Source organism: Falco cherrug, chromosome Z, assembly GCF_023634085.1.
Source record: "Falco cherrug isolate bFalChe1 chromosome Z, bFalChe1.pri, whole genome shotgun sequence".
NCBI classification, from domain to species: Eukaryota; Metazoa; Chordata; class Aves; order Falconiformes; family Falconidae; genus Falco; species Falco cherrug.
In genome coordinates this window covers 11,350,328-11,372,969 of record NC_073720.1, presented here as the reverse complement: position 1 = coordinate 11,372,969, position 22,642 = coordinate 11,350,328, and the positions used below count along the sequence as shown (strand labels likewise).

The following is a 22,642-nucleotide window of genomic DNA, read 5'->3' as shown; positions in this document are numbered from 1 at the left end:
GGAACCTCAAGTTCTCTGCTAATCTGAATGGCAGCATTTACAGCCCAGTGCTATGAACTTCAGTTTAGGTTGATAACAGAACCCATATGAGTCTAAGAATTTACTGTGATAGGCTTCCACATTTTCCAAGAGATGTCATTAGTTCTTCTTTGGTTTCTACAAACACTGGTGAAGCACAAGTGACCAGAATTGGGAGGCTCCTCTGCAGCTGAAGAAACACAGCTCTTGCCTTCCAGAAGGCTGAAAATGTTAAACAACTTACATCTTAAAGCCAGAGAACCTGTGAAATCATCAGGTCTGATCTGACATAGCAGAAGCTAGAAAATTTTGCTCTGCTATCCTATTTTAGCTTCAGGAAAGTTACAAAGTTCATCTGGCTCTAGCCTGAAGCTGCTGATTTTTATTCTGGCTCCCTCCACTAGCCCTGGCAGCTCCCTTCTGCAGAGGTGACTGTGAGGCAGGGAGCTCAGCAGACCCAACCTCCCTTTAGGGACTCACTTGCACTGAATTTTCATGCATCTCCCCACTTTGCTATAGGATTCAAGAGAAGGAACCTGGAGCACTGAATCCAAACAACAGCTGCCAGCTTCTCAAATACCAGGGTGGCCTTAACTATGGCCATGCGGGATGCTAAAGAGGAACAATCAGCAGATAGCACAAATCCTTTGAGAACATTCCTATCAAGTCTTGCTGTTTCTAAGCTGTCCTGCAATTTATTATTCAGGTGGCTAACTTAGGATTTAAAATGCGGGCTAACACTGGCTAAGCATTAAGAGGAGAGTTTCCTGAAGCATTAGTTGTATGGATTAGCTTGAAACCAAAGGCATGAAAATTGTATGATGACAATCTGCTGCTACTCAGCAGCTAATTTTTTGGGTTCTCTAGGCAGTGCTTGTCTCTGATACCTCACATGCGTGACTTTGAGGAAAAAAGAAGGTGCAGAAATGTTTTAAACTAGGCTTCTGCAGCAAATCCAGGCTCCAGCAGTGGGCAATGCAGTACAGGACCTTTTGACTTCAGTGCCATGAGTTCCTAACTCATGAAAAGCAAAATAACAGACTGCAGAAAGTGATCTCTCTCAAGTGAAATGAGAAATGCTTATTCTGGTGTCAGGGACAACACACAGAGCAGGCTGAAGTCCGCAGGAAAATGGCAGAAGTGGGTTAGAAACTGCAGGTCACATTAGACTTTATTAGATAATGTATGAATAATTAAATAAATGGGGCCAAGTTCAGCCAAACACTAGCAATGATTCTATACAACCCACTTTAGCAGAAAGCTAAATAAAATCTTCATTCTGTGGGTGTATTGGAGATGATTCAGAGGAATCAAAGGTTTCAAAAGGTATTAGTGTACTCAATTTCCGTCCAGGACTCACCCCCTGACTCCACTGTTCATTATGCTTTTAATGCTACCTGCTACTCCATAAATGCTGCCTTTCCAAAACATGCTTCAGGAACATCTGAGAATGCTACTGAGCCACCGTGAAGCTGTTTTGATCCCAAGAGATCAACACAGTTCAGAAGGGAAGTAGAAGTATTAATTATAAATCCTAAAAATCATTTAAGATACTTCTTTCTGTGCGTATTTATGTATGTGTCTGTATAAATATATAGGCCTTGAGATCTCAAGCACAGACCCAAGAGAATCCCTCCACACAGAACTCTCTAAAGCTCTGCTGCTCTCATTGTTTCTGACTAGTAATGTTCACAGACCACATGATGCCAACACATTAAACCCAGAGATGCTGGGCAATTTTTGACCTGCTTTGTGCCTTCTGAATACTACAGCTGGAGTAAGAGAACTTGGGCAAAGGTACAATTCCTCATTTGGGGGGGGCAGGGAGAGGAAAGTAAAGGAAGGCGCTTTATCAAGGAGCCCAATCTCAAGAAATAGTACTGAGCAAGCACTTCTGTCCCACGCTATGCCATTAAACCTCACGGTGACTATGGGTAAGCCCTGTCCCTTGATCTCCCTTGCTGCAAAAGGCAGTAAGTGATACGGATTTCTGTAGCAGTGTGTTTTGGACCCATTCACATAGAGCACTAAGTAGCAGCAGTATTTCAAAGCTTTTCAGAGTTGTGCAGTGCCCCAGCTACAGCTGTAGGTAGAGATGGTTCTGCGAATGAGAAGCAGCTGAAGCCACAAACACATGTTAACTTAAACCAGTCCCCAAGGTCTGGCTTCACACGTGGTACACCTAATATACCTGCCACAGCAACAACGGAATATTTGGTACCTAGTTCTCTACACCTCTGAGAACACAAAAAAGGTGAACAGTTCAAGACAACCAAGACATACCACTATGCTCCTTTCTCACTCCCCCAAGGAAGTAAGAAGTTCCTTTTTGGGTAGAGCAGTCAGGACAATGCTTTGTGTGAGCTACTGTGTGATGTATAGATGAATGTAAATCAAACCTGCCACAGAAAGTAAGAACTGCCCTTCCTGAAGGAGAGGATAAAACCCATAGATGCATTTCCAGCAGCATGTCTGTCTACATGTTCTATATTTAAAGCTGTTGTCTCACCAGTTGTTAGTCACTAGTCAGGTTCAGTCTGCATCACAAAAAGGACTACTCAAACTAGGACAAGCCCTCGTTTACTCTAGCAATACAGACGATCTAGCATGTTTCAAGTCAAGAAGCAAAGTACTACACAGTCACCCAGGGGGAAATCCTGTGGGTAGCAATAATGCAGGCACCTAACACAACATGATTTATTTCTGGTGATCAGTGGCAGCCTAATGAAGTGGACAAAGCACATTCGAAAGAAAAAAAAAAAAAATCAGTTCCAAACCCCATCTTTCTAGCACATTTGCCACATTTCTTCCTGTCTGGGTTCCTCTCCCCGTTTTTCCTTTTGATTCCACAGTAAAGGAGAAATAGTGGATTCACTACTTCTGTTCTACCTTACCTAAACCTCCTGAGAAAGGTTTTGAAGGGCAGAATGCAGAGAAAAAGATCTAGACTAGGACAAGCACCCAACAGTCTTAATAAATTATTTCTGCCACTGTTTAACACATTATCAGGTGATATTTTCAATTTGAAATATAGGGAAACTCTAATCAATGGCCACCATTATATAACATAGTAGCAAATTTACTCCTTAAGGGAAGTACACATAGATTAAAACCTTTTAAACCACTTCACAAACATTTCATTGCAAGTTTATTTATTCTTGAATAATGAGCATATAGCTACCACTGCTATTACAGCTGAGGGCATACAATGCTAGTTCTTGATGTAAGGCTCAGAAATTAGGATTGTTGAGATCACATGGAAAAGAATGACAGTATTTTTCCTTGCCTCATGGGGTGAATCTGCTTGTTGAGATTTTTGCCACTTCATAGAATTCTGCCACTAAGCACAAGAAATATCTGAAACAGCAATGCAGGCAAGAAGTGAGCTGCCCATCAGCAAAGCTGACTTTCCTCTTAGCGTACAGGTCATAGCACAGGCTCTACCACAACACAACCACAGAAAATGCACTTAGGTTTTGAAAATATTTTTTTCCTAACATCAGCATCAGCAGCCTTTTCTTCATCTTCCTGAATCTTGAAAAGCAATGGGGAAAAAAGAGACAGAGAGAGAGAGAAAAAAAAAAAAAAGGATATACAGATTATATGAGAACAGAAACAGCAATCTGGGGGAGGAAAACCTTATTTGTATAAAAATGGTCATCTCAGAACAAATGGACACTTCTGAGTATCCAACAATGCATGAGCACAGAACTCTTATTTGCATGTTTGCAATATATTAGACATTGGACATTTAGTGCCAAAGGTACTGTCTCACATTTATATGTCATGTAAAATGATTGGATGTCAACAGTTCTCAGAACTATCTGTCTGTCTTCAGACTTGTGAAACCACCAGCCATGCCCACATCTAGCCCACATGAGCACAGTATGTAACCTTTCCTTTCCTTCTCCATGCTGCTCTGTGCTTTAAAACATTCACTCCTGCATCTTATGACAAATTTAGCTGAAAAGTCTTCAGGCATGGCTATCCCTTCACAGTTATTATAGTCCCAGGTGTCACAGGGCTCTCCTTATGACTGCAGTCTTCCAGAATCAGTATGATGCAAATAACCTAGTAACAGTGCAGTAGGAGTGAGTAATAAACTCAGTCTCTTAGTGCTCTTACCTCTTTACCACCCATGGCTTCAAACATCTTCTCTAGCTGCACTCTCAGTTGTTGGATGTTATTCATCAGGATGCAGGGCTGAAGGGACAAAAGCAGGTGCCTGTCACCGCTCAGGATGCCAATACATTTTCGTCAGTGGTACAATCTGTGCCTCAATACCCCTCCCCAAGTAACAACACAACTAAAAGTCAAGTTGGAGGTATGGCATGCATACATTTCAGTACCCAAATGTAAGAAAGTCATTTTTTTCTCCAGCATGAACTGGGATGACCAGTTCCAGAAAGCCCATATCAGGAGACCTCTGCTGTTGTATATGTTCCTCCTTGGTTTTATCACAAACAGAGAACAAGCTGAAAAGGAATTGGTGTAAGGACAAGGTCCAACTCTCTGCAGCTCCTGCCATGTCCTGCAAGAATCCATGGTGCGTCACATTCAGTCTCGCCGTAATGTACTATCGTGAATGGTGTACGTCCCAGATCAGAAGGGGAACTGCTAGCCAGAGCTGCATTCAGAGATGCACCTGGGTCCTGCCAGGCCAAGGCTGAGAGCAACAGTCAAGGGCAGCCTGAGCAACAGATTCTTCCCTCTGCAGTTACATCTCCAGTACTGCTGTGGGAGACAGCAAAACCAGCATGGAACAGAACCAGGGTTCAAAAATGTAAGGCCTTGCTTTATTTAATACACAGAATTTTACTGAATTCAGGATTAAACAGCAAAATAATCAGATGGAGACAACAGTAAACCGAGAGTGTTGTGAAGTACCAGACCTACAGAGCAATCTGTGCCCATTTTTTGGTTTGTTTTTTTTGTGTTTGTTTTTTTTTTTTTTTCTCTAAGCACCTCTAAACCACCAGCCAGACAGGCAGAGTGGAAGTTAACTTCCAGGGGACCTGACAGCCTCCAAGCCCTGCAGATCATCTCCAGGACTTAGTTTTATTTCATGTCCAAGCCACAATTCAACCTGCAAAGGCATATGAATGGTGATGTGAAAACACTGAAAACATTTACGTCATCAACACAGTCAGGTGCAATGCAAGAAAGCTGGTTTCATCAGGACAATTATGCTATTCCTCAGGGCAGTGGAGAAGTTCAGCACAACTCACCAATTTCTCCTTGGAACAGTAGGACTGGAAACTGTTGGAAAGGATGTCAGCATACTGCATCAGTACTTTCCCAATAGTCTGCAAAGACAAGTTGTGAGCACTGTTACTTGCCCTCTATCACTGCAGAAAAGTCCAGGAAATAAAATGAAAAAATATGATAATATTTTGTGTCCCACTAAGGGAAGATAAACAACTTGATGTTGAGGGAGAGTATTACCTTAGCAAACCTCCTGTTATAATGAGCAACAATAACAGGGTCTGGGCACTCCAGCTTCTTAATGATCTCAAAGCTCTGATTGAGCTGGGTGAAGACATCCACCACTGAGCAAGAGAACAGGGCATGCTCGGATGTTTGCTGGAACTAAAACAGAAGTACAAAAAGCCATTGTCGAATGGAAAGATCTGAAACACAACCATCTGATGGACTGTCTCCATCATCTGCTGTACTGGGGACAGGATAACTTCACCAAAAAAACCTGCACTTTCCTTAGAATTAGCCAAAAACTCTCCAAAAGGCCCAGAAGAGCTAAACAGCCAATTCTTTTGGGTTATAAATTTACCGTCTTTCACGAAATATGACATGACAAGTATCAAGAAAACGTAGCATAATGCTGAGACCCTTAATGGAATACACAGCTTGCCTGTCAGTTATTGCGGAAAGAAGGAGAGAATGAAAAGCTTTTTTTAGATTTTCTTAAAATTCAGATAGTAAAGAGAACACTTACATTAGCATTACAGACTACAGCGTCAACAGTTACTGAGCAAATGAGAAGGCTCTTGCTCTCCATTGGGAATACCCAGCAAATTAAGAGTAAGATGACTCTGTCAGTGGATTAAGGTCACATTGTCACTGCACGATAAGTACATGCAGAGTGCCTTATATTTCAATTACCCCTCCCAGAGAGAGATGAGACAGCACCAAGCCACTGGCTGACAGATTAACAGCAGCAGAACAGGACAGACATAAATGAATGATATGCACCTTGCTATTAAACAGCTCTCTGTGACCTGTAGAGAAAAGTCCTAAAATAAATGAGTTTCCCAGTAGTTTTTCAAGCAAAATGGGCTTCATCCTTCATTTATATAGCAGCAGAATTTACAGTGTTGTTTGGTTCTGGGCAGTGAAGGATGTGGCACCACATCTTCCACTCAGAGTGACCTACATACCCCATCTTTCTTATCTCTCTCCAGAGCACCGTGCAGGAATTCTAAGGAAACATCTTCATTTTCATCCAGCCACTGCATCACAAACTGCTCAAACCACCTGCAGGAGGGGCAGGAAAGACAGCAAGTTACAGCAAGAAACAGAGCACCCCAACCAGACTCAGATAGTGCTGCTGTTTCGGCAGGCCTTGTGAAGGCTTGCCACCGTTAGATGTCTGAATTGTTACCTGTGTGTGCAGCCAAACTTCCCCAAAATACTCCTACCTGTACACAAGCTACCAGTGAGCAGGGTCGGTATCGTTACTTGGGCTGGACCAGCAGAACACAGACTAGCCCATCCTCTGCAGACCATTTGTCCTGAGCTGGTTTTGTCCTTCTCCCCTGCCTTTCCTCTTCCCTGGCACTTTCCCCTTTTCCCCCCCTTTAAGTACCACCTTCCCCATTCGCCCATGTGTCAGATAGCACAAGGGAGACCACCAAACCCACAATCTCTGCACATCCAGAGAGACAGCACACTATCCTGCTGCCCATTTGGGTGCACCATCTTTCACATCAGAGGTGCAAATGAGTATGAAGGGAGGAAAAGAAGCACCTGTTCTCCAGGGCCCTTCAGCCACTTTATCTGCAGATACAGACATACTTCTGGAGGGCCAGGAGGGAGAATCAAGGCTACAAGTTTTCTCCACTTCAATCCTACTCTCCCTTTCCCCAAGCCTTCTCTAGAAAACCCTCCTGTTTCTAAGGGCTGATTTCACTGTGAAGATGACTGAGTAAGATTAACTTCTGGTGATAGCACAGCATATCTGCTTGGGCTTGCAGGAAGCTGGCCAGCCCCGTAAGCAGCTCCTCATTGTTTTCTTTTAAAGAAGTACAAACTTAGTTCATGTTAAGTGGTGGACCAACAGCCTTGGAGCATAGTCAAGTCCCCAAAACAGGCAGGTCTTAGAAGCAGGATAGGAAAGTTTGTCTCTGTTCCTTCTCCCCACTTAGAAGGATAAGCTAAATAGTAGAGAAGAATCCAAGAAGATGCTGGAAGAGCCACTGCTGTACTTGGCACGGTCTTATATGAGATGGTGTCTGGAGCTCCCTCCTGCACTGAACAAAAGGCTTCTACACAACCCCACCTTGGCCAAACAGGCAAGGTGAGAAGCAATTTCAGTGATGGGACCTCACAGCTGGTCATCCCTCTGTTTGCTGCTCTGTGGGACACAATAACACAGTACAAAAGAGGGGGGGGGGGGGGCTATGTCTGTGTTTAAGCAACAGCATAGTGGTTACAGTTTTATTTTAAATGTCTGTCTAGAATTTGTGGAAGTGCCAACATACAGCAGCTGAAGCAAATCTTAATTTCAAATATTACTGAACAGTATTCAAAAATTAGGGGAAAGAAGTGCCCATGTGTGATTTCAGTCCATACAAAAGATTATTGTATGAGCTTCACAGAGTACAGCCTCCTCTGAACAGGCAGCTGTGTTCATAGAGATTGTGCTAATTATGGGCTGAGTTTGCAAAGAACATGAAAGCATGTGCCAGACAAGAGAGGGAGATCAAGAGCAAATTCACAGACAGCATACTAGATAGCCTTAAATACTCTCTACACTTTGAAATATAAAGTGCATCAATGCTAATATTGGAAATTGTAACTGACACAGTGTTAAATGCCAACAGAAACCTGTCTGTGCAGCCCTATTTAATATAGACAGTAACAGCGGAACATTGTCACAGGCATATGGACTTCCTGTATTCTGGAAAAAATCCTTCTGAATGGCACTTTAGGCTCCTAAAAGCCAGCATATTTTGGGGTCTGCTGCAAGGTTCATTTTGTTTTAAACTACAACAGCGTATTTTAACACAAGACCTCAATCCTTAGAACAGAACTCAGGCAGTTTACAAGGAAGCAACTACACATCTTCCACCTGTTTCACAGTTCCTAGGCTGCAAGGTGCTGACTGCTTCACATGTCATACGTCCGTGTACAGGGAGGACTACTTGTTTGTGCCAGAAGCCATAATTTTCACTAGGAGAAGTAGAGCAACTTCTTGATTATCACTCATCCTTACTTACTGCATCACACAGATAAGAAAAGGCCATTAACTGTTGAGAACAGTCATTGCCCATTTTTATAGCTACCATATGTTGACATACAAAATGAAGTGTATAGGTATTTTTTACTGTCTTACCAAATTGTCTAATCAAAGGTGGTAAGGAGAAAGGTACTGCTGTATGGCTGCTGGTGGTGTGTTTGCTCCCACTCCTATTAAACAAAGCATTATCTCCAGAAAGAGGTTTAATATGACTGTTTACATGCAAAGTTAATCACTTAGGTCAGGTCAGGAAATTCTGTGACTACATTTGCAAAGACAGCCTCAACGCTGTCTTTTATTGGCTGCCAGGAAAACACAACAGACATAAATCATCTATAAAACACTGCCAGTCCCTAGGCACATTCAGGACCAAAATGCACTTTTAGCTGTAACACAAACCTGCAGTTATCTTAGGCCAAATACCCCTTTGACTATCAGGTCTTGCACTGCTGAGCAAGTGAGGGGGGACTCTGAGGACTACAAAGGCAATATATCTAAAACAATATTCAAAACTATTTAGCATAGAAGCTAATAAAAATAATCTGATTTCATGCAGAAATAGCTTCAAAATGTTAATATATGGCAAATACCTTCTTCCTTGCCTGCTTCAGTTATTGATCTAGAAGGAAACATCACGATGACTCATGCACCAGCACACAAGGCAGAAGCTTACAGTGCTGCTTCAGAGATACTCTGTGCTTGCAGGGGTCAGCACAGCCTGACTCGAGATGGCACAGCCAACCTCTCCAAACAAGGTTTGCACAGAATACGCCTCAGTCCTGCCTGCTGGGAAACCGCTGTGCTTTGTGCCTAAATGGAGGTTTAGCGTTTACCTCTGTTGGTTGCACAACGGTAATGTAACACAAAAGGCTGCAATTTCAGCTTGGCCATGATCCTGGCTCCTGCGGTCTCACAACTTTACAGGTGAATTAACCTTGTTCATTTGCTGTGTTGATGCATGTGGATACCCAGTGACCATCCTGTGGGCCTTGGCAAGCACAGAGGCATTAAGACAGGCAGGGTTTCAAAGAGTAAAAGAGCAAGTACTGTGTTCGATGAAGTGAGCGAGAAGAATAAGACAGGATTTCAAAGGCAGAAATGCCTTCCCCCACCAGAGAGGAGGTAGTCTCTAGTACAGTTACAATACTAGCTGCATTCTAATGTCAATATTAAAATAAAACATAGAACACTTATTTACACATCTTAAAAGCTACCGTTCTGTGGAAACTGACACTTTGCAGCTTTTAGCTGGCAGCTAGAAGTGAAGAGAGGAAGGTTTGAAGATCCACTCCCAGCTAGACTGCTACTTCAGCTTCAGAACTGCTGCTGACTTTCAGAAAACAAGGGGAGTATAAAAACTTCAGTTTCAATACTTTGGAGCCTTCACTTTATCCAATCATATCCCAAGGCTATCAGAAACATGGTTTCTTACAGTTTCAACATGAAAAGTGAGTTTATGGATAGCCTTGTCTGTTGGGTATACGGACAACTCAGCTGTTCTCTGGACAGCAGCAATTTCATTACATCTGATTTACTGATACGCAAACCTGACACATGGACTCGAAGCTTCAAGACTAAAAATACTTGTGGTGAAGCAAATCAAAGGACAAGAGCACATTGCTCTAATTGATAACAAGGGGATATTTTGTGACAGGTGAAGGTTGTGGTTGAAATAAACATCACCTGTGTCTGACAGTGTGGTTATTGTATTAAAGTACAAGAGTGAAGTAACAAAGCCAGTGGCTGCAAATGTACAGGAGCACTGAAGCTCTACCGCAAAGGCCAGCAGAGCAGAACAGTCTGCAAAGGACAGCAGAATTAAACTGTGCATCATTATCCTGATTACACGGGAGAAAAAGAGAGATTAAGAGTATCTGATGGCTTGCCTGAGACTGCACTGACTCAGAGGCACAGCAAAGAGAACGGGGCTTCTGAGACTGTCACTCCAGCACCCTGTCCAATGAGTTAATGCCTCTCACCGACCTGACTTGTTAAGCAAGGCCCATAGCCCAAGCGGAACAATTGCATCAGCTGCCTCAAGTCTTATTAACATGCAGCTAGCACCAGGCCTGAGGGACTGTGTGCACCACAGGGTGGGAAAAGAATTCGGAATGCCGAACTGGAAACAGTCCAAGCAAGATGTTATTTTCAAGAGGGGCTATGCACACTGCTGCATTTGGACAGCAGTGAACAGTATATACATGAACAGCTAGGTAAGGCTCTTAAGACGCTCTGTTGAGGATGCCTGGGGGCTGGCCTGGGGCCACTGGAAGCATCACTAGTCAACAACACCACTGAAGAAGAGCAAAAAAACCAACCAACCAAACAAACAAACAAAAAAAAAGACCAACCAAAAAAACCCACCAAAACACAAAAGCTGCTATCAGCCCAGCATGTGAAAGCAGCAGCACTGCCTGCAAGGCAATGCAACACAAGGTCTATATGAAACATAACTATTTAAGTCTGGGCATTGCATGTACAAACATAGTCCAGCTGGAGCGAGGTGAGTAAACTTCACTTACAGGGAAAGCTGGGAACAAACAGGAGCCAGCACAAGGCTGGGAAGTGACATGAGAAAAGCATTTTACTCCTGTAAAATAGGAACTACTTGTTCTCCATGCTCAGGCTGCTAGGACAGGATATAACAAGGCCAAACCAAAGTTAGAAAGATTTGGAGGGGGAAAAAGGGGAGTGTGTTAAACCCCCAAAACTGAATGGAGAGGTAGCAGTGGAGCACAGGTAAAAAAGCTGCTTGAAGGAGATGTACAGCAATCATCTTCACTGAAAGCTCTGAAAACCAGTTATACACTGCTCAGAAATAACACGCGTACTTTTGCCTTAGGCCAGGCATGGGACTCCAGTTAACTGTTCTCTCCAGGTTGCTCAGACAACTTTTTGGGCTCACAAACCTTCTTCAGGTCTGAAATCTACTGCTACTCTTTTAAAAAGGTTGAACAGAAGTTGTGAACAATTGCTTAGCTTTTAGGAGCGACAGCTTATCTAATGTTTTCAATTAAACCACCTAGACTTACTAAAAAACATTATCTTTACTTAAAAATCCTATTGTGTGTATACATATGACATTCATACACACACATATAGACATACATACAGTATATACAGATAAAGCTGTATCTATTAACACAAGACTGTAAACATACATCCAGAAGTCTGTTGTTCAAGAACCGACCAAAGCCCCCACTGCAGGCACAAAATGGCTTAAAGACTGTCCATGCCATTGCTAAAGGGTTTTGAGATCCTAGGAGATACTGTACAATAAGGGATTGAATTGTGTCAGGGACAGCGTCACAGAAGACCAGAGGGGTCAAACATGCATGTAAACACAGAAAATCAGGGGTGAAGAAATGGTGTATCATGAAGGCAGTCACAGGAGAACCAAATGACTACTCTCAAGGTAACACAAGGAGACAGATAGTGGGGATTTACTACAGGAAACGCAGCACACTCACGCTGGATATTCAGGCACTTTTCCCTTGAAGGCAGGCAGATCGTGAACATATTCATTGTACAGCCACTTCACTTTGAAGTGTAAATTCATATAGTCTGCACTTTTACACAGTCTGTGTTTCTCATGCTCTGTAAAGAAGGAAAAAAAAGCAGTTAGGTCTGAATTTACCACTATCACTACATCAGGAACAGGTGAGTCTTACAAAGCATGTCCATAGTATGTAATTGTTTTGAGGATGAAGCACCTATAAAGCCACAAAATCTTCACAACACAGGATTTTGGCAGCAGGCAGGGGTTCTTGGTGGTTATTATTGGAGCTATGGAATTTATTTCTGTAGCTTCAATTAATACTTCCATTTGTTAAAGACTTTCTGTTGTCAAAGCACTAAAAATAGAGCAATCTCTTATGGCCTTTCCATTTAATACATGACAGTCCAGATCTGATCTTTGCAGGGGGAAATAAATTATCAAGGAGAGTGAATCTGTTCATTCTCTGGTGTAAACAAAGGCAATACCAACATGTTAGGCTACATCCCCTAAGAGACAAGAGTAGAAAGCATCAAGTTCTTTAGAGTTTGACAGTGTGAGTCACAAGCAAGTTCAAATGAGCTATACAGAAGCAATTTATTACACTTCTCTTCCAGAACTGTGTTATTTGTATTGCCTTCCTGAGCACAGTTCACTGAAGCAACCCATGGATATCTCTACCTGCTGCTGAGCCTCTTACTCCTGCCAGGTTTTGTTATGTTTTTGTTCCCAGGCTATGTCAGGACAATGCAGTTACTCCCTGTATAACACACATACCCCCACAACACAACCCTTCCCACACACCTATGCTGCCAAAGTTATGCATACTCATACCTACGTTCCTGCAAAGATCATCTCCCTACACCACTGCTCCCCTTTCTCTCGCACAAGAAACGTATGCTCCATTGTCTTTGCTTTCAAGGCCCTTCACAGCCTAAGTCCACACTACTGTCTTTCATCAGTTGACTCCCACCTCTGGGTCGCCCACAACTCCTGCTTTTAACCTACTTAAGTTCTCCCAAAACCATCTCAACACTTTCTTCCAAGCCACACCTTGTGCTTACACAGGCAGCTCTTTCTGCTGCACTGCTTTTCTTCAAAATCCTCCTTGAAAAGAATAAAATTCCTTTTTCATGATGCTGACTAAGCAGCTGGCTTTAGCTTCCACTGCGATCCTGAATTATCAGGTGACTAATTCTGCACCACTGTTCCCTAGTGTTGCCCGTACACACCCATCTCTTTCTTCTGCCAAGCCTCAACAGCATGAATACCCTTTGTGCCAGGCTTCCTTGTGCATTCAAGCACCATAGCAAGCTGCTAGTCCATGACTACAATGTCTAAAACATACATTATTTTAACTTAAGACTCAGGGCTTTTTTTTTCCCCAAAATGTGACTTCAGACTCGCCTTCCTACCTTTTGTGTGGTTATCTCATTACTGATGTAACTTTCCAAAGGCATCACTGCTAACATGTAGACAGGATCCAACTATGTTGGAAAGTGGAAGTATTTCTCTTAACTCTGAATGGTTTTAGTCTAGGATTTCAGTACAGGTATCCAGTAGCTGGGTAGAAATATGCGTACACAAGCAATAACTGCTACAGGTATTAATCATCAGAAGATAGGTGTTAATGATGTAAAAAGGCCCCAGCTTTCTAATCAGTTACCTGATAGACAAGCTTATCTTACAATATCACAACCTATTTTCATGTAAATGTGAATTCTTGCAACTATTCCAAAACATTAAGATATTTCCACATCTCTCTCGAAGCTTGATGCAAAAGAAGAAAGGCCAGGTAAGTTATGAATTATCCCACTGAAAACACAAAAACCAAGGAACTTTTCATGCATAATTATTCCATAAGCCTTGTCAACTCCCAAGCAGTGGAACAGTGACTTATTTGCAGACCTCTGTAAGGATGTAATACAGATTTCCTTCTAATTCACGTGTAGCAGGTCAACAGAGGTACAATCTCTAAAGAAAAAAAATTAAAGAAACCCAACCTTTGTTTCAAAGAAATTAGAATGCCCAGTATCTGAGAGGCATAGTACTCAGGGGTGATGGTTCAATGGACAAATTACTCTACATATGCTACTTCACATGTACTATGATCCATTACTCTCCACACTGAATTTGCTTGTACTGAAGCCAAGCAAAGTTCATTCCTGTTTGCAGACCAATAAATCTAGTACCTTTCTTGAGCACTAAGGAAGTACAAGTATAGTCAGTGTCTGAACTGCTGACCTCCCTTGAGAACAACTGCAGAAGAAAGTGCAAAGCTCTCTCTGCAGATCTAAAATGGGAAACAAACACAGTAATAGTGGCGCCTGCTTAGCTCCCTGTGAGAGTGAGGAAATCAATGGACAATTATAACTTCATTAACTCTGACACGCACTGTCACCCAGGTGCTGTTCCTGCATGGGGAAAGTGCTGTTCCTGCAGAGGGAAGGTTTGACTCGGAGGTAGAAAGGACTCAAATCAGATTTATATCCTCAAAATTAAGTAGTGCACTAAAAGCAAGTAATTCAAGCCTTTTCCTGTTTTTTAGGGCATTTGAAACACTACTAAGTTGCAGAAGAGGAAGATGCACAGCAGCCACAGAAGCATAAGCCCAGGGACTGCTACTAGGACTACCTAGCCATCTAAGCAGTAAAGAAGCTGGACACCAAGGGGATAAAACTACAGGAAAGTAAAAAAGAGGAAGAGAGGTCTTACCACCATAAAAGAGAACTTTACGTATGCGAAAGAAAGGTGGGGCTTGTGACAGAGAAAAGACAGAGAAAAGTGAACTATAACAGCTCAAACATGCTGGAGGACAAAAAAAAGCCAACAAAGCCCCAAAACCCCCTCATCTCCAGCAGCCCACCTGCCTTCCCCACCTTCAATGGACCCCGCACAGTTTGGATCAGCTGCTTTCTTTCTAAATGGAAATGTTTAAGAGCACTTTAAGGTGGCATGGAAACACATCAGCCAGAGGTATACTTTGAAAACCCATTTTAGAAAAAGTAAAGTGAACAGGAGCCATCAGTCATATCATGTTTTTGTTCTGCTTTATAACTTGCTGGCTTTTAAGAGCTTAGCAGCAACAAGAGTGGAAGAGTGCACAGATATTTCGCAGCAACTGCTGAGTTTTATCCTGAAAAGACCACAGACTTCTGTAGGTCTCTCACATTTCCTCAGCAGTTTTCATCTGCAGTCTCCTCCAGAGAAGAGCTTTTAGGGTCACCAAGGCCATATTATTAAGGCATTAATAGGGAACTGCTTCCTAGCAGCACACTTTCTAGTGCCATGTCCAGTTCTGTTTTTCAGGCAGAGACCACAACTTACATCACATCCTTAATTTGTGGATTTTCCTCTTGATTATCAGCCTGCCTTCTATAGATTAATTTCTGGCAAGTAATGCTGAATTTTCTGTCCTGGCAGCTGTGTCTCCTTAGGGGAGACAAAGGCATAAGACAGGTCTGCAGTGCACTTGCCTTCCAGCAGTCAAACACACTGCTGCTGTGGCTATTGCTACCAGTTGCTGAACACATTTTAAATAGAAAATAGGTGTTTCACTTTTATGACTTGAACATTTTACACTTTAGCAAGCTAACTCTTCAGAAAGTGCCCAAAAGACACATGCTGAAGCATCCGCAGGCTAGCAAGACTGCTGGTTCTGAAGCCCCTAACCACTGTGTTCCGGGTGTAAATTAGGATTTATACATTGCCCTGCACAGGCTGCATGGTTCACATGGGGGTGAGCTCCAGCTGGGAGAGGCCTGGCTAGCTTCTACCCACCGGGAAAAAGGAAAACAACTCACACAGCCAGGCACTGCTCTCCAGCTCAGAGAAGCCTGAGCCTCCCAACCGTCTTCAACACTGCATACTGGAGAGCAATGTAGGAGCATCAGGCTGGAAGCCAGGAGGGGCCAGTTTCACACAACCAGGCCCACACTCTCTACACCGAAGTCACTGCATGGCCTTTAGGCTACAAAAAAATGTACTGCCACTGCCGGAGATCCTCAAGCGTCACCCCAGCCAGGAGGGAAGGAATAGAGTCACACATGAACTGGAGCTCCAACCTCAGCAGTTATTCCTTATCAGACTTTATCTATACCTTAATGCCTGGGACCCAGCAAAGGGGCTATCGCCCAGAACTGCTCAGCATATCAGGGACCATCAAAAAAACAAGTGGAGTGACTAGTCAGAACAGGAGTCTCCTTACAGCACATATCCTCCATTTCTACAGCAGCAGCATAGTCTTCCAAGTCGTCTTTGCAGATCTGCTCATCACTGGCATAAATCTACAGGACACTAAAGCTAGTATTAGCAACTACATCCAAAGTGCTAAAACTATGGGTAACAGAAGAAAGTCTTCATCTACTCACAACTATAAACTCCACCAAGACGCATCGACTTACCACTTGGTGAGGTGAATGAGCTCATGTTATCTAGAACTTAGGAAGAGAACATAAAGGAAAACACCATAAAGAAAATTAGAAGCAAGTGTTATACTCTGGGTTCACGTGCACGTATCTCCACAAAACAGATCAGCTTTTGCTACAGAGAGCTCCTGATGCATACAGATCTTGGAGCACACAAGAAATGTACCCAGGGGTTACTCCACAAACTGGCAAAGTCAGGAATACAAAATGCCTGGTGTAGTTAAACTGGCAGAGAAATTAGCAACTCAAGCTGAAAAATGCCAGAGCCAAGAGCTGAGGACCTCAAATCTAATCATCATCCTTCACATCACTTAATCTGTTTCTTTTATCCTTCCTTTCTCCCTCATTTTAAAGAAAATAATGCAGCAAGTTAATCCAATCTTACATATTTAAAATACAAGTAGTAAGGCCTGTAATTAAATTATTGTAGAGCTTGTTCTAAAGGTTATCTTCAGAAGTTTCTGGAGAGCAAAGCAGTGAGGAATCACACTTGCCTCAAATAGAATTCTGCCCCCTGAGGATTTCTTGAATATATATTTGGAAAAGACACACACCAACACAGACTCAATCTTTGTTCAATCCTCCTGCAGGACTTGCACAGCCAGAGTACAAATACATGTACTATGCAGTTTTTCAGCTCTTGTTCAAAACACAAACTGTTCCCTGTCCATCAGCTGCCTTTGTGTCAACTTTTCTCACCAAGAAATAATTTCAAGAGGGATACTCCTTCAGCAAGTATTTGCTATGCACTGTTGAACTCACAGGTAGAAACATTATGCTAGTCCTTGTCTTAAGAAGCTCTCAGTTGACCAGCAGGATATCAGGGAAAGCTAAAATAAGCCCAGATTCACCAGGGAGGACAGAGTCAAAGGGGACATGGTATGAGATGTGAACAGCAAAAACCTGGGAGGCAGAGTTAACCTGGGAACTGGCAATCAAATAGAGCCATTTAAAAGAAAAAAAAAAAAAAATCAGTCAAAGTCACATCTCCTTTGACAGTCAAATTCACACACATAATCAGTAACCTTTTTGCAGCTGCATTTTGGATGCAACAGGGAAAGGGAATCTTAGGAAAGTCAGCAACTAGATTTGGAGAGACCCAGTTCTCATGGCAGCTGATAAAGGAGGAAGATAGGGCACTTTTAACAGTATCAGAAGAGCAAACTGCATAATAAATGCCTTAAGGACAAAATGGAAAGAGAAGCCAAAATGGTTTGCAGAAGCAAAGAGTTTCTAGGGAAAGTGAACATGAAATTATCACAGTTGCCTTAGTCCTTAATGCATGAGCAAGTAGTGACAGTCACTATGAGACTCGTCAGCATCGTAGGTCTTAGTCCTTCTTCCCAGTGTCTAGTCTTACATCAACATAACTTCACAAGACAAAGGCACTGTGGGTGACAAGCATATATAAAAAGTTCTTAACACAGAAGTGAGAAAATTTCATTCAGGCCTGCAGCCTACTGAATTCAAGCCTAGAGCTGGCAAAGGGTGTCCCCCCACAGCACGGTCTCCTATCCTTGTGGCACTGACAGAGACTAAAAAACAGACAGAGTTCATCTTCTTCACTTACAGAGCAACCCCACAGACTGTTCCCAAAGAACAAAATCCAGGAAACTCGTTACTGGCAGCAGGTTTTTTTCTAGCAGTCTGAAGGAAGAGTCTAATATGTTGTCACTCCTCCAACTGAGCTTAGATCAAGCTGGGGACAAAAGGATTTAGCCTAATTTTGCAAATCACCAAAAGCAGTAACTTGACTTGCGTTTGGAATATGAATACAGCTAGCATGCTGTAGGCAGCACTGGCACTCCTGATTTATCACATAATCATGAAGCCTGATGTTGCAAAACATTGGGAAAACAACTGCTACTGCAGCTGCAGAGCTGGTGGGAGCTGGATGCTCTCTGAACCTTGGTAAGATGATGATTACATTGTGCAAATGAATTTATAGGACTAAAACCAAGTTTAGAATTAACTATAAGAAGAGTAATGCAAGCAGCAGAACTCCTTCCCAGGCATTTGCTGGGCTCTGCATGCCTGACTCATTATCAGAAACAGTAAAATTTCTCTTTTACTAGAAGTCTGGTGGAATTATGCAAAGATTAATTCAAAATGAAGATGTCTGCTGCAGGACTTGTTCTAACAGCATGTTTCTGCCAAAGGCTTAGACCATTTACGCTGTATCATCCAGGGAACTACAGCCATGGCACAACCCAGAGTCCACCTACTTCTCCAGCTCTTTCTACCATTGTGCATTGCAGAAAGAATCTGCTGCTGATCTAAGCCATTGTATCCTCAGGCCAAAGCAAACTTCTGAATTTAAACCAGCTGGGATGACAATAAATGGTTTGCAACACAGCCTGACAGACAGGTCTAGAGCTCATGCAGATGTCAGCTTCAGTCCTCACCCATAAAGCAGCTGTCCACAAACAAGCCACTAGAAATCCCTGCTCCAAACAGTGGTGCTACTAATGTGCTTAAGCCTCATTTAGAACAAATGGACAGAGAATAAGAATCAGCAACAAGTCAGCTGGCAGCAGTAAGGAACTCTCTTACCTTCCATGGCATATTTCATATCCTGGGCGAAAAGACTCCACATCACTTCTGCACTGATCTTCCCAACAGCAAGCTCCTGAGGAAACCTGAGGGGACATTTGGGAAAGGTTTTGGCATGTATCAGAGCAAAGGGCTCTTCTTTATTCAGCTCTGAGTTAAATCACAAGCTGAAAAGCTCAACATTACAGATGCTTCCTTCACCCTAGACAAATGATCAGGTGGAAGTTGGAAGACTGGACTCTGTGGCATAGACTAAATAAGCTGAAAACACACTGCTGTTGGGACTGGTTTTACCTCAAAAAGCCAAGCCCTGGATGCCTCCCCTAGAAGAGATGCATACAATAATTCTGGGAACATGATCTCAATGCCTTTGCACCTTTTCTAGTGTTAAGAGGCTGACAGGTGAACAGTAATCAGGTGTCCCTGCCATGTCACATCAATGATCACTAGGGCATCGTACACAGGTCTTTGTGTATAATACGTTGTCCGATGTCTCCCCCTTTTCTGCCCTGCGGGACTGGAGGAGTATCCACCGGTTTAACAGACAGTGTTCAGGTTCCTTTCCAATGCTGTGTCAACCCCACCCAATGCAATCTCCCACTGCTGCACAGAACACCACACGTTCCTAAATCACAGTGTAAGGTGTTGTCACCATGGCACCACTGTGTGCATTAATGTGCATCCCAGAACTGAGCAACATCAGAAAAAACCAAAAGAACATCTCACCCCATTTTCAGGTGCCTCCCTGAGTTCAGGATTGTAATAATCAGGGTGTTTGTGCTCGAACGCCATCGTAACTGAACCTTTTGAAACTCTTCCATCCCAATCAAAAAGAGTTATTTATATAGATAGAGACAGATAAGACAGAAAGACAGACAGACAAGATAAGTACTTCTATAAATACACAAGTGACAGAAGAGAAAGAAAGCAGTTTAACAAATAAAGCAGAACGCACAGAGACTAGCACTAGCCATATAGGACATGGAAGATTCTTACTGATTCAGGACTGGGGTATAAGAATTCTTGTCCTCTTCTATGATGGAAACTATCAGAGTGATGAGTTTGGGCCAGAAATCCAGGTTCCTGATGCTGGGGCCCTGGTCCTCAGGAGGAAGGTCCTGATTTTTGTTCTGGAAAGGAAGCCATTGGAAAACCAGTGTAAATTTAAAGGTGAAAGAAAAAGCTGGCAAATATAGATCACCATACAAACTCCAAACACTAATTATCTGCAGACTCTTAATTATCTGAAGAGCTTATAATTATTAATGTCTCCTGGCCACTTGCATGATCTAATGCAAAACCGGTAATGTGCCAAACCATGGTGTTTTACTGGTGGCCTCAGACCCAAATAATCCCTGTTTCATCATTTACAATGCCAAGAGTAGGTCAGGCTCCAGGAGACCTGCTGAGACATCATTTGCTCTAAGCTTGTTCCAAATACTTGCTTTTTACGCACCTGGGTTGACGACTATATTCACATTGACAGGGGGTGCGTGCATTACTGCAGCGTGGCCAGTAGAGCCCTCATAGATTTGAAAACGATTTGCATCTAGAGGTACCTCTTAAACCCGGTGCAGGACGCTGGGTGCTAGAAAACTGCTTGAGGTTTATCTGTGCTAAAGACAGTTTTCCTAAGAAGTCTACATTTGCTCTAATTGACTTTTGCTCAGTCAAAGCTGCATCAAACCTTCCCTTCACAAATAAGTGCTCATGAACTAGAACAGCTGAGGCTGGCAAAAGGAATCATAATTAGTTAGCGTAAAACAATTATCATCCTCCACTTACTAATTAGTGTTCATTAACTGATTACAAGTTTTGTGAATTCAGAAGATAACAAGTGACATAATTCTGTTTTTGTTGGCTTTATATAGCATTTAGTATTCTTGTTATTATCTTAAGAAAATCAGAAACTTGGATTTCTGCCCGCTTATCAGCTACTCACAGGATCTGTTTGGTACTCGCGACTGTACAGCTCATGACAGTTGTTGAAAATGTACTCATAGGTGGAGTTGAGGCAAGCTTTTACACAGTCCTTCACTACCTGGCTGGCTCGGGGGGGACTCTGCAGCTCTTGGACCTGGCAAGGAGACAACAGAGTCAAATAAAGCACCGTTCATTAATCAGACAGGGAAGGAACAAGGCACCAGTCTGGGAACTACTGATTCATCAGGACTTGGTGGGTCTGCTTTCAGTGGCTTGTGCTATCAGTGACCTGAAACCATGAATGGGTCGCTCTCCCCAGGCATGAAACAGCAGTGACAACACTTACGTCCCTGCAGGGTCATTTGGAGCGTAAAAGAGACTCTGAAGTGCTGAGGAAGATTCTTCAGAATAAAAAAACCACGTGGCTTGGTATGTGTATAATCTGAGCCAAGCACATGCAATTTCTGCTAAATTTATAGGATTTTGCTACAAAGCCAGAGAGAAATCTTTTCTGACACTGGAAGAACATGCAACGAACTAGTGGAGCACATTACATCTGATCTGTGAAGTCTTGCTGAAGACCACTTGCATGCCTTTAATTGCAAAAAATTTCTGAACATCTTTCATCACAAGCTTTGTTGAATTTTAAAGCACACCTTCTCCTCTTGCAGCAACTGCTCTTTTCATTATTACATTGCTTTAGAAAAACACTGCAGAGTTACTTCAAACTAAACAGATATGCAGGCATCACCCTGCAAATAAAACTATAACCTGAGACAATTTTGATAGTGTCACTGCCTCCAAATTTTTCAGAGTATTTCTATATAAAGCAAACTTTCAATACAGACATACTATCTGAATGAAGAATTTAGAAATACATTTTTAAAACATCATTTACCCTAGGGTTTAAGAGTAAAATTTTAAGCACTTCCTGAAACAGCTCATATTAAAGATTTGTTTTGGTTTCGGTAAGATAGATCTTACTATGTGATATCTGCAACACATGCAACAAAATATACAACAATATTCTTTAAAAGTTTTAGAAATTAAAAAGTAGGCATTAAAATTAATGTCATTACACATTGCTAGAACAATAAACTTAAGTACAGAACCAGCACATTAGCATTCATAGCAACTGTCTTGGATCTCTACTGAGAGATACTATCCCATTTCAGTATCTTATCTTCCAAGAAATAGATTTAAATCTATTTATTAGATAAAAGATGGTGAAGAGATGGTAGTGACTGACAAATGTTATAGACAGTTTTATAGGAAAGGCTTCCTAATGGTATTTAAAAAAGTAAATCAGAAAATTTTCTTTCTTTGTGGGTTTGGTTTTTTTTTAATTATCATTTTGTGCCATATTTATGACTGAAGAACCCCAGGGGAAAAAACAACTTTCATCTTCATGATGCAAAATACAGTGAAGTAAAGATAAAATGTGGGTGTTTATTACATGGTCAGCACATGATCTCCCTTCTTCTGAAGTATCTAAAGCACAATGACATGACACAACGGTTTGAAAACAGGAAACCAACCCCTGGGACAAAAACTGCAAAGGCCCCACCATTCCCATTCCCACCCATAACACTACCTTCATCCTGAAAAAAGTGATGCTGGTCAGCAAATCCACTGTAGACTTCAGGTCCTGCAGACGTTCGCGGCTGCTGGCTGGGAAGTTATTCTGTCGACAAAAAAGGGAAATCCTGTTGGAAAGCACAGCCAGATCTATGCAAGGCTTTAAGCATG

The 22,642-nt window shown here is 42.3% G+C and overlaps 1 protein-coding gene across 13 annotated transcripts in view; it reads right to left on the bottom strand.

Moving 5' to 3' along the window:
- UNC13B (unc-13 homolog B) overlaps nt 1-22,642 on the bottom strand; it is a 214,306-nt gene that overhangs the window by 29,861 nt on the left and 161,803 nt on the right. For 7 of the 13 annotated variants that reach the window (XM_055699330.1, XM_055699331.1, XM_055699337.1 and 4 more), the window contains 9 exons: nt 22,488-22,577; nt 20,913-21,047; nt 19,967-20,100; nt 18,971-19,056; nt 11,965-12,091; nt 6,414-6,510; nt 5,464-5,607; nt 5,247-5,324; nt 4,144-4,221 (listed from right to left, as the gene is read on the bottom strand). In XM_055699330.1, coding sequence (XP_055555305.1) covers nt 4,144-4,221; nt 5,247-5,324; nt 5,464-5,607; nt 6,414-6,510; nt 11,965-12,091; nt 18,971-19,056; nt 19,967-20,100; nt 20,913-21,047; nt 22,488-22,577 — 969 coding nt within the window. Of the gene's footprint in view, nt 1-3,516; nt 3,553-4,143; nt 4,222-5,246; nt 5,325-5,463; nt 5,608-6,413; nt 6,511-11,964; nt 12,092-14,705; nt 14,748-16,393; nt 16,430-18,970; nt 19,057-19,966; nt 20,101-20,912; nt 21,048-22,487; nt 22,578-22,642 lie in introns of all 13 variants that reach the window. The other 6 variants (XM_055699323.1, XM_055699327.1, XM_055699328.1 and 3 more) reach the window with 3 other exon arrangements.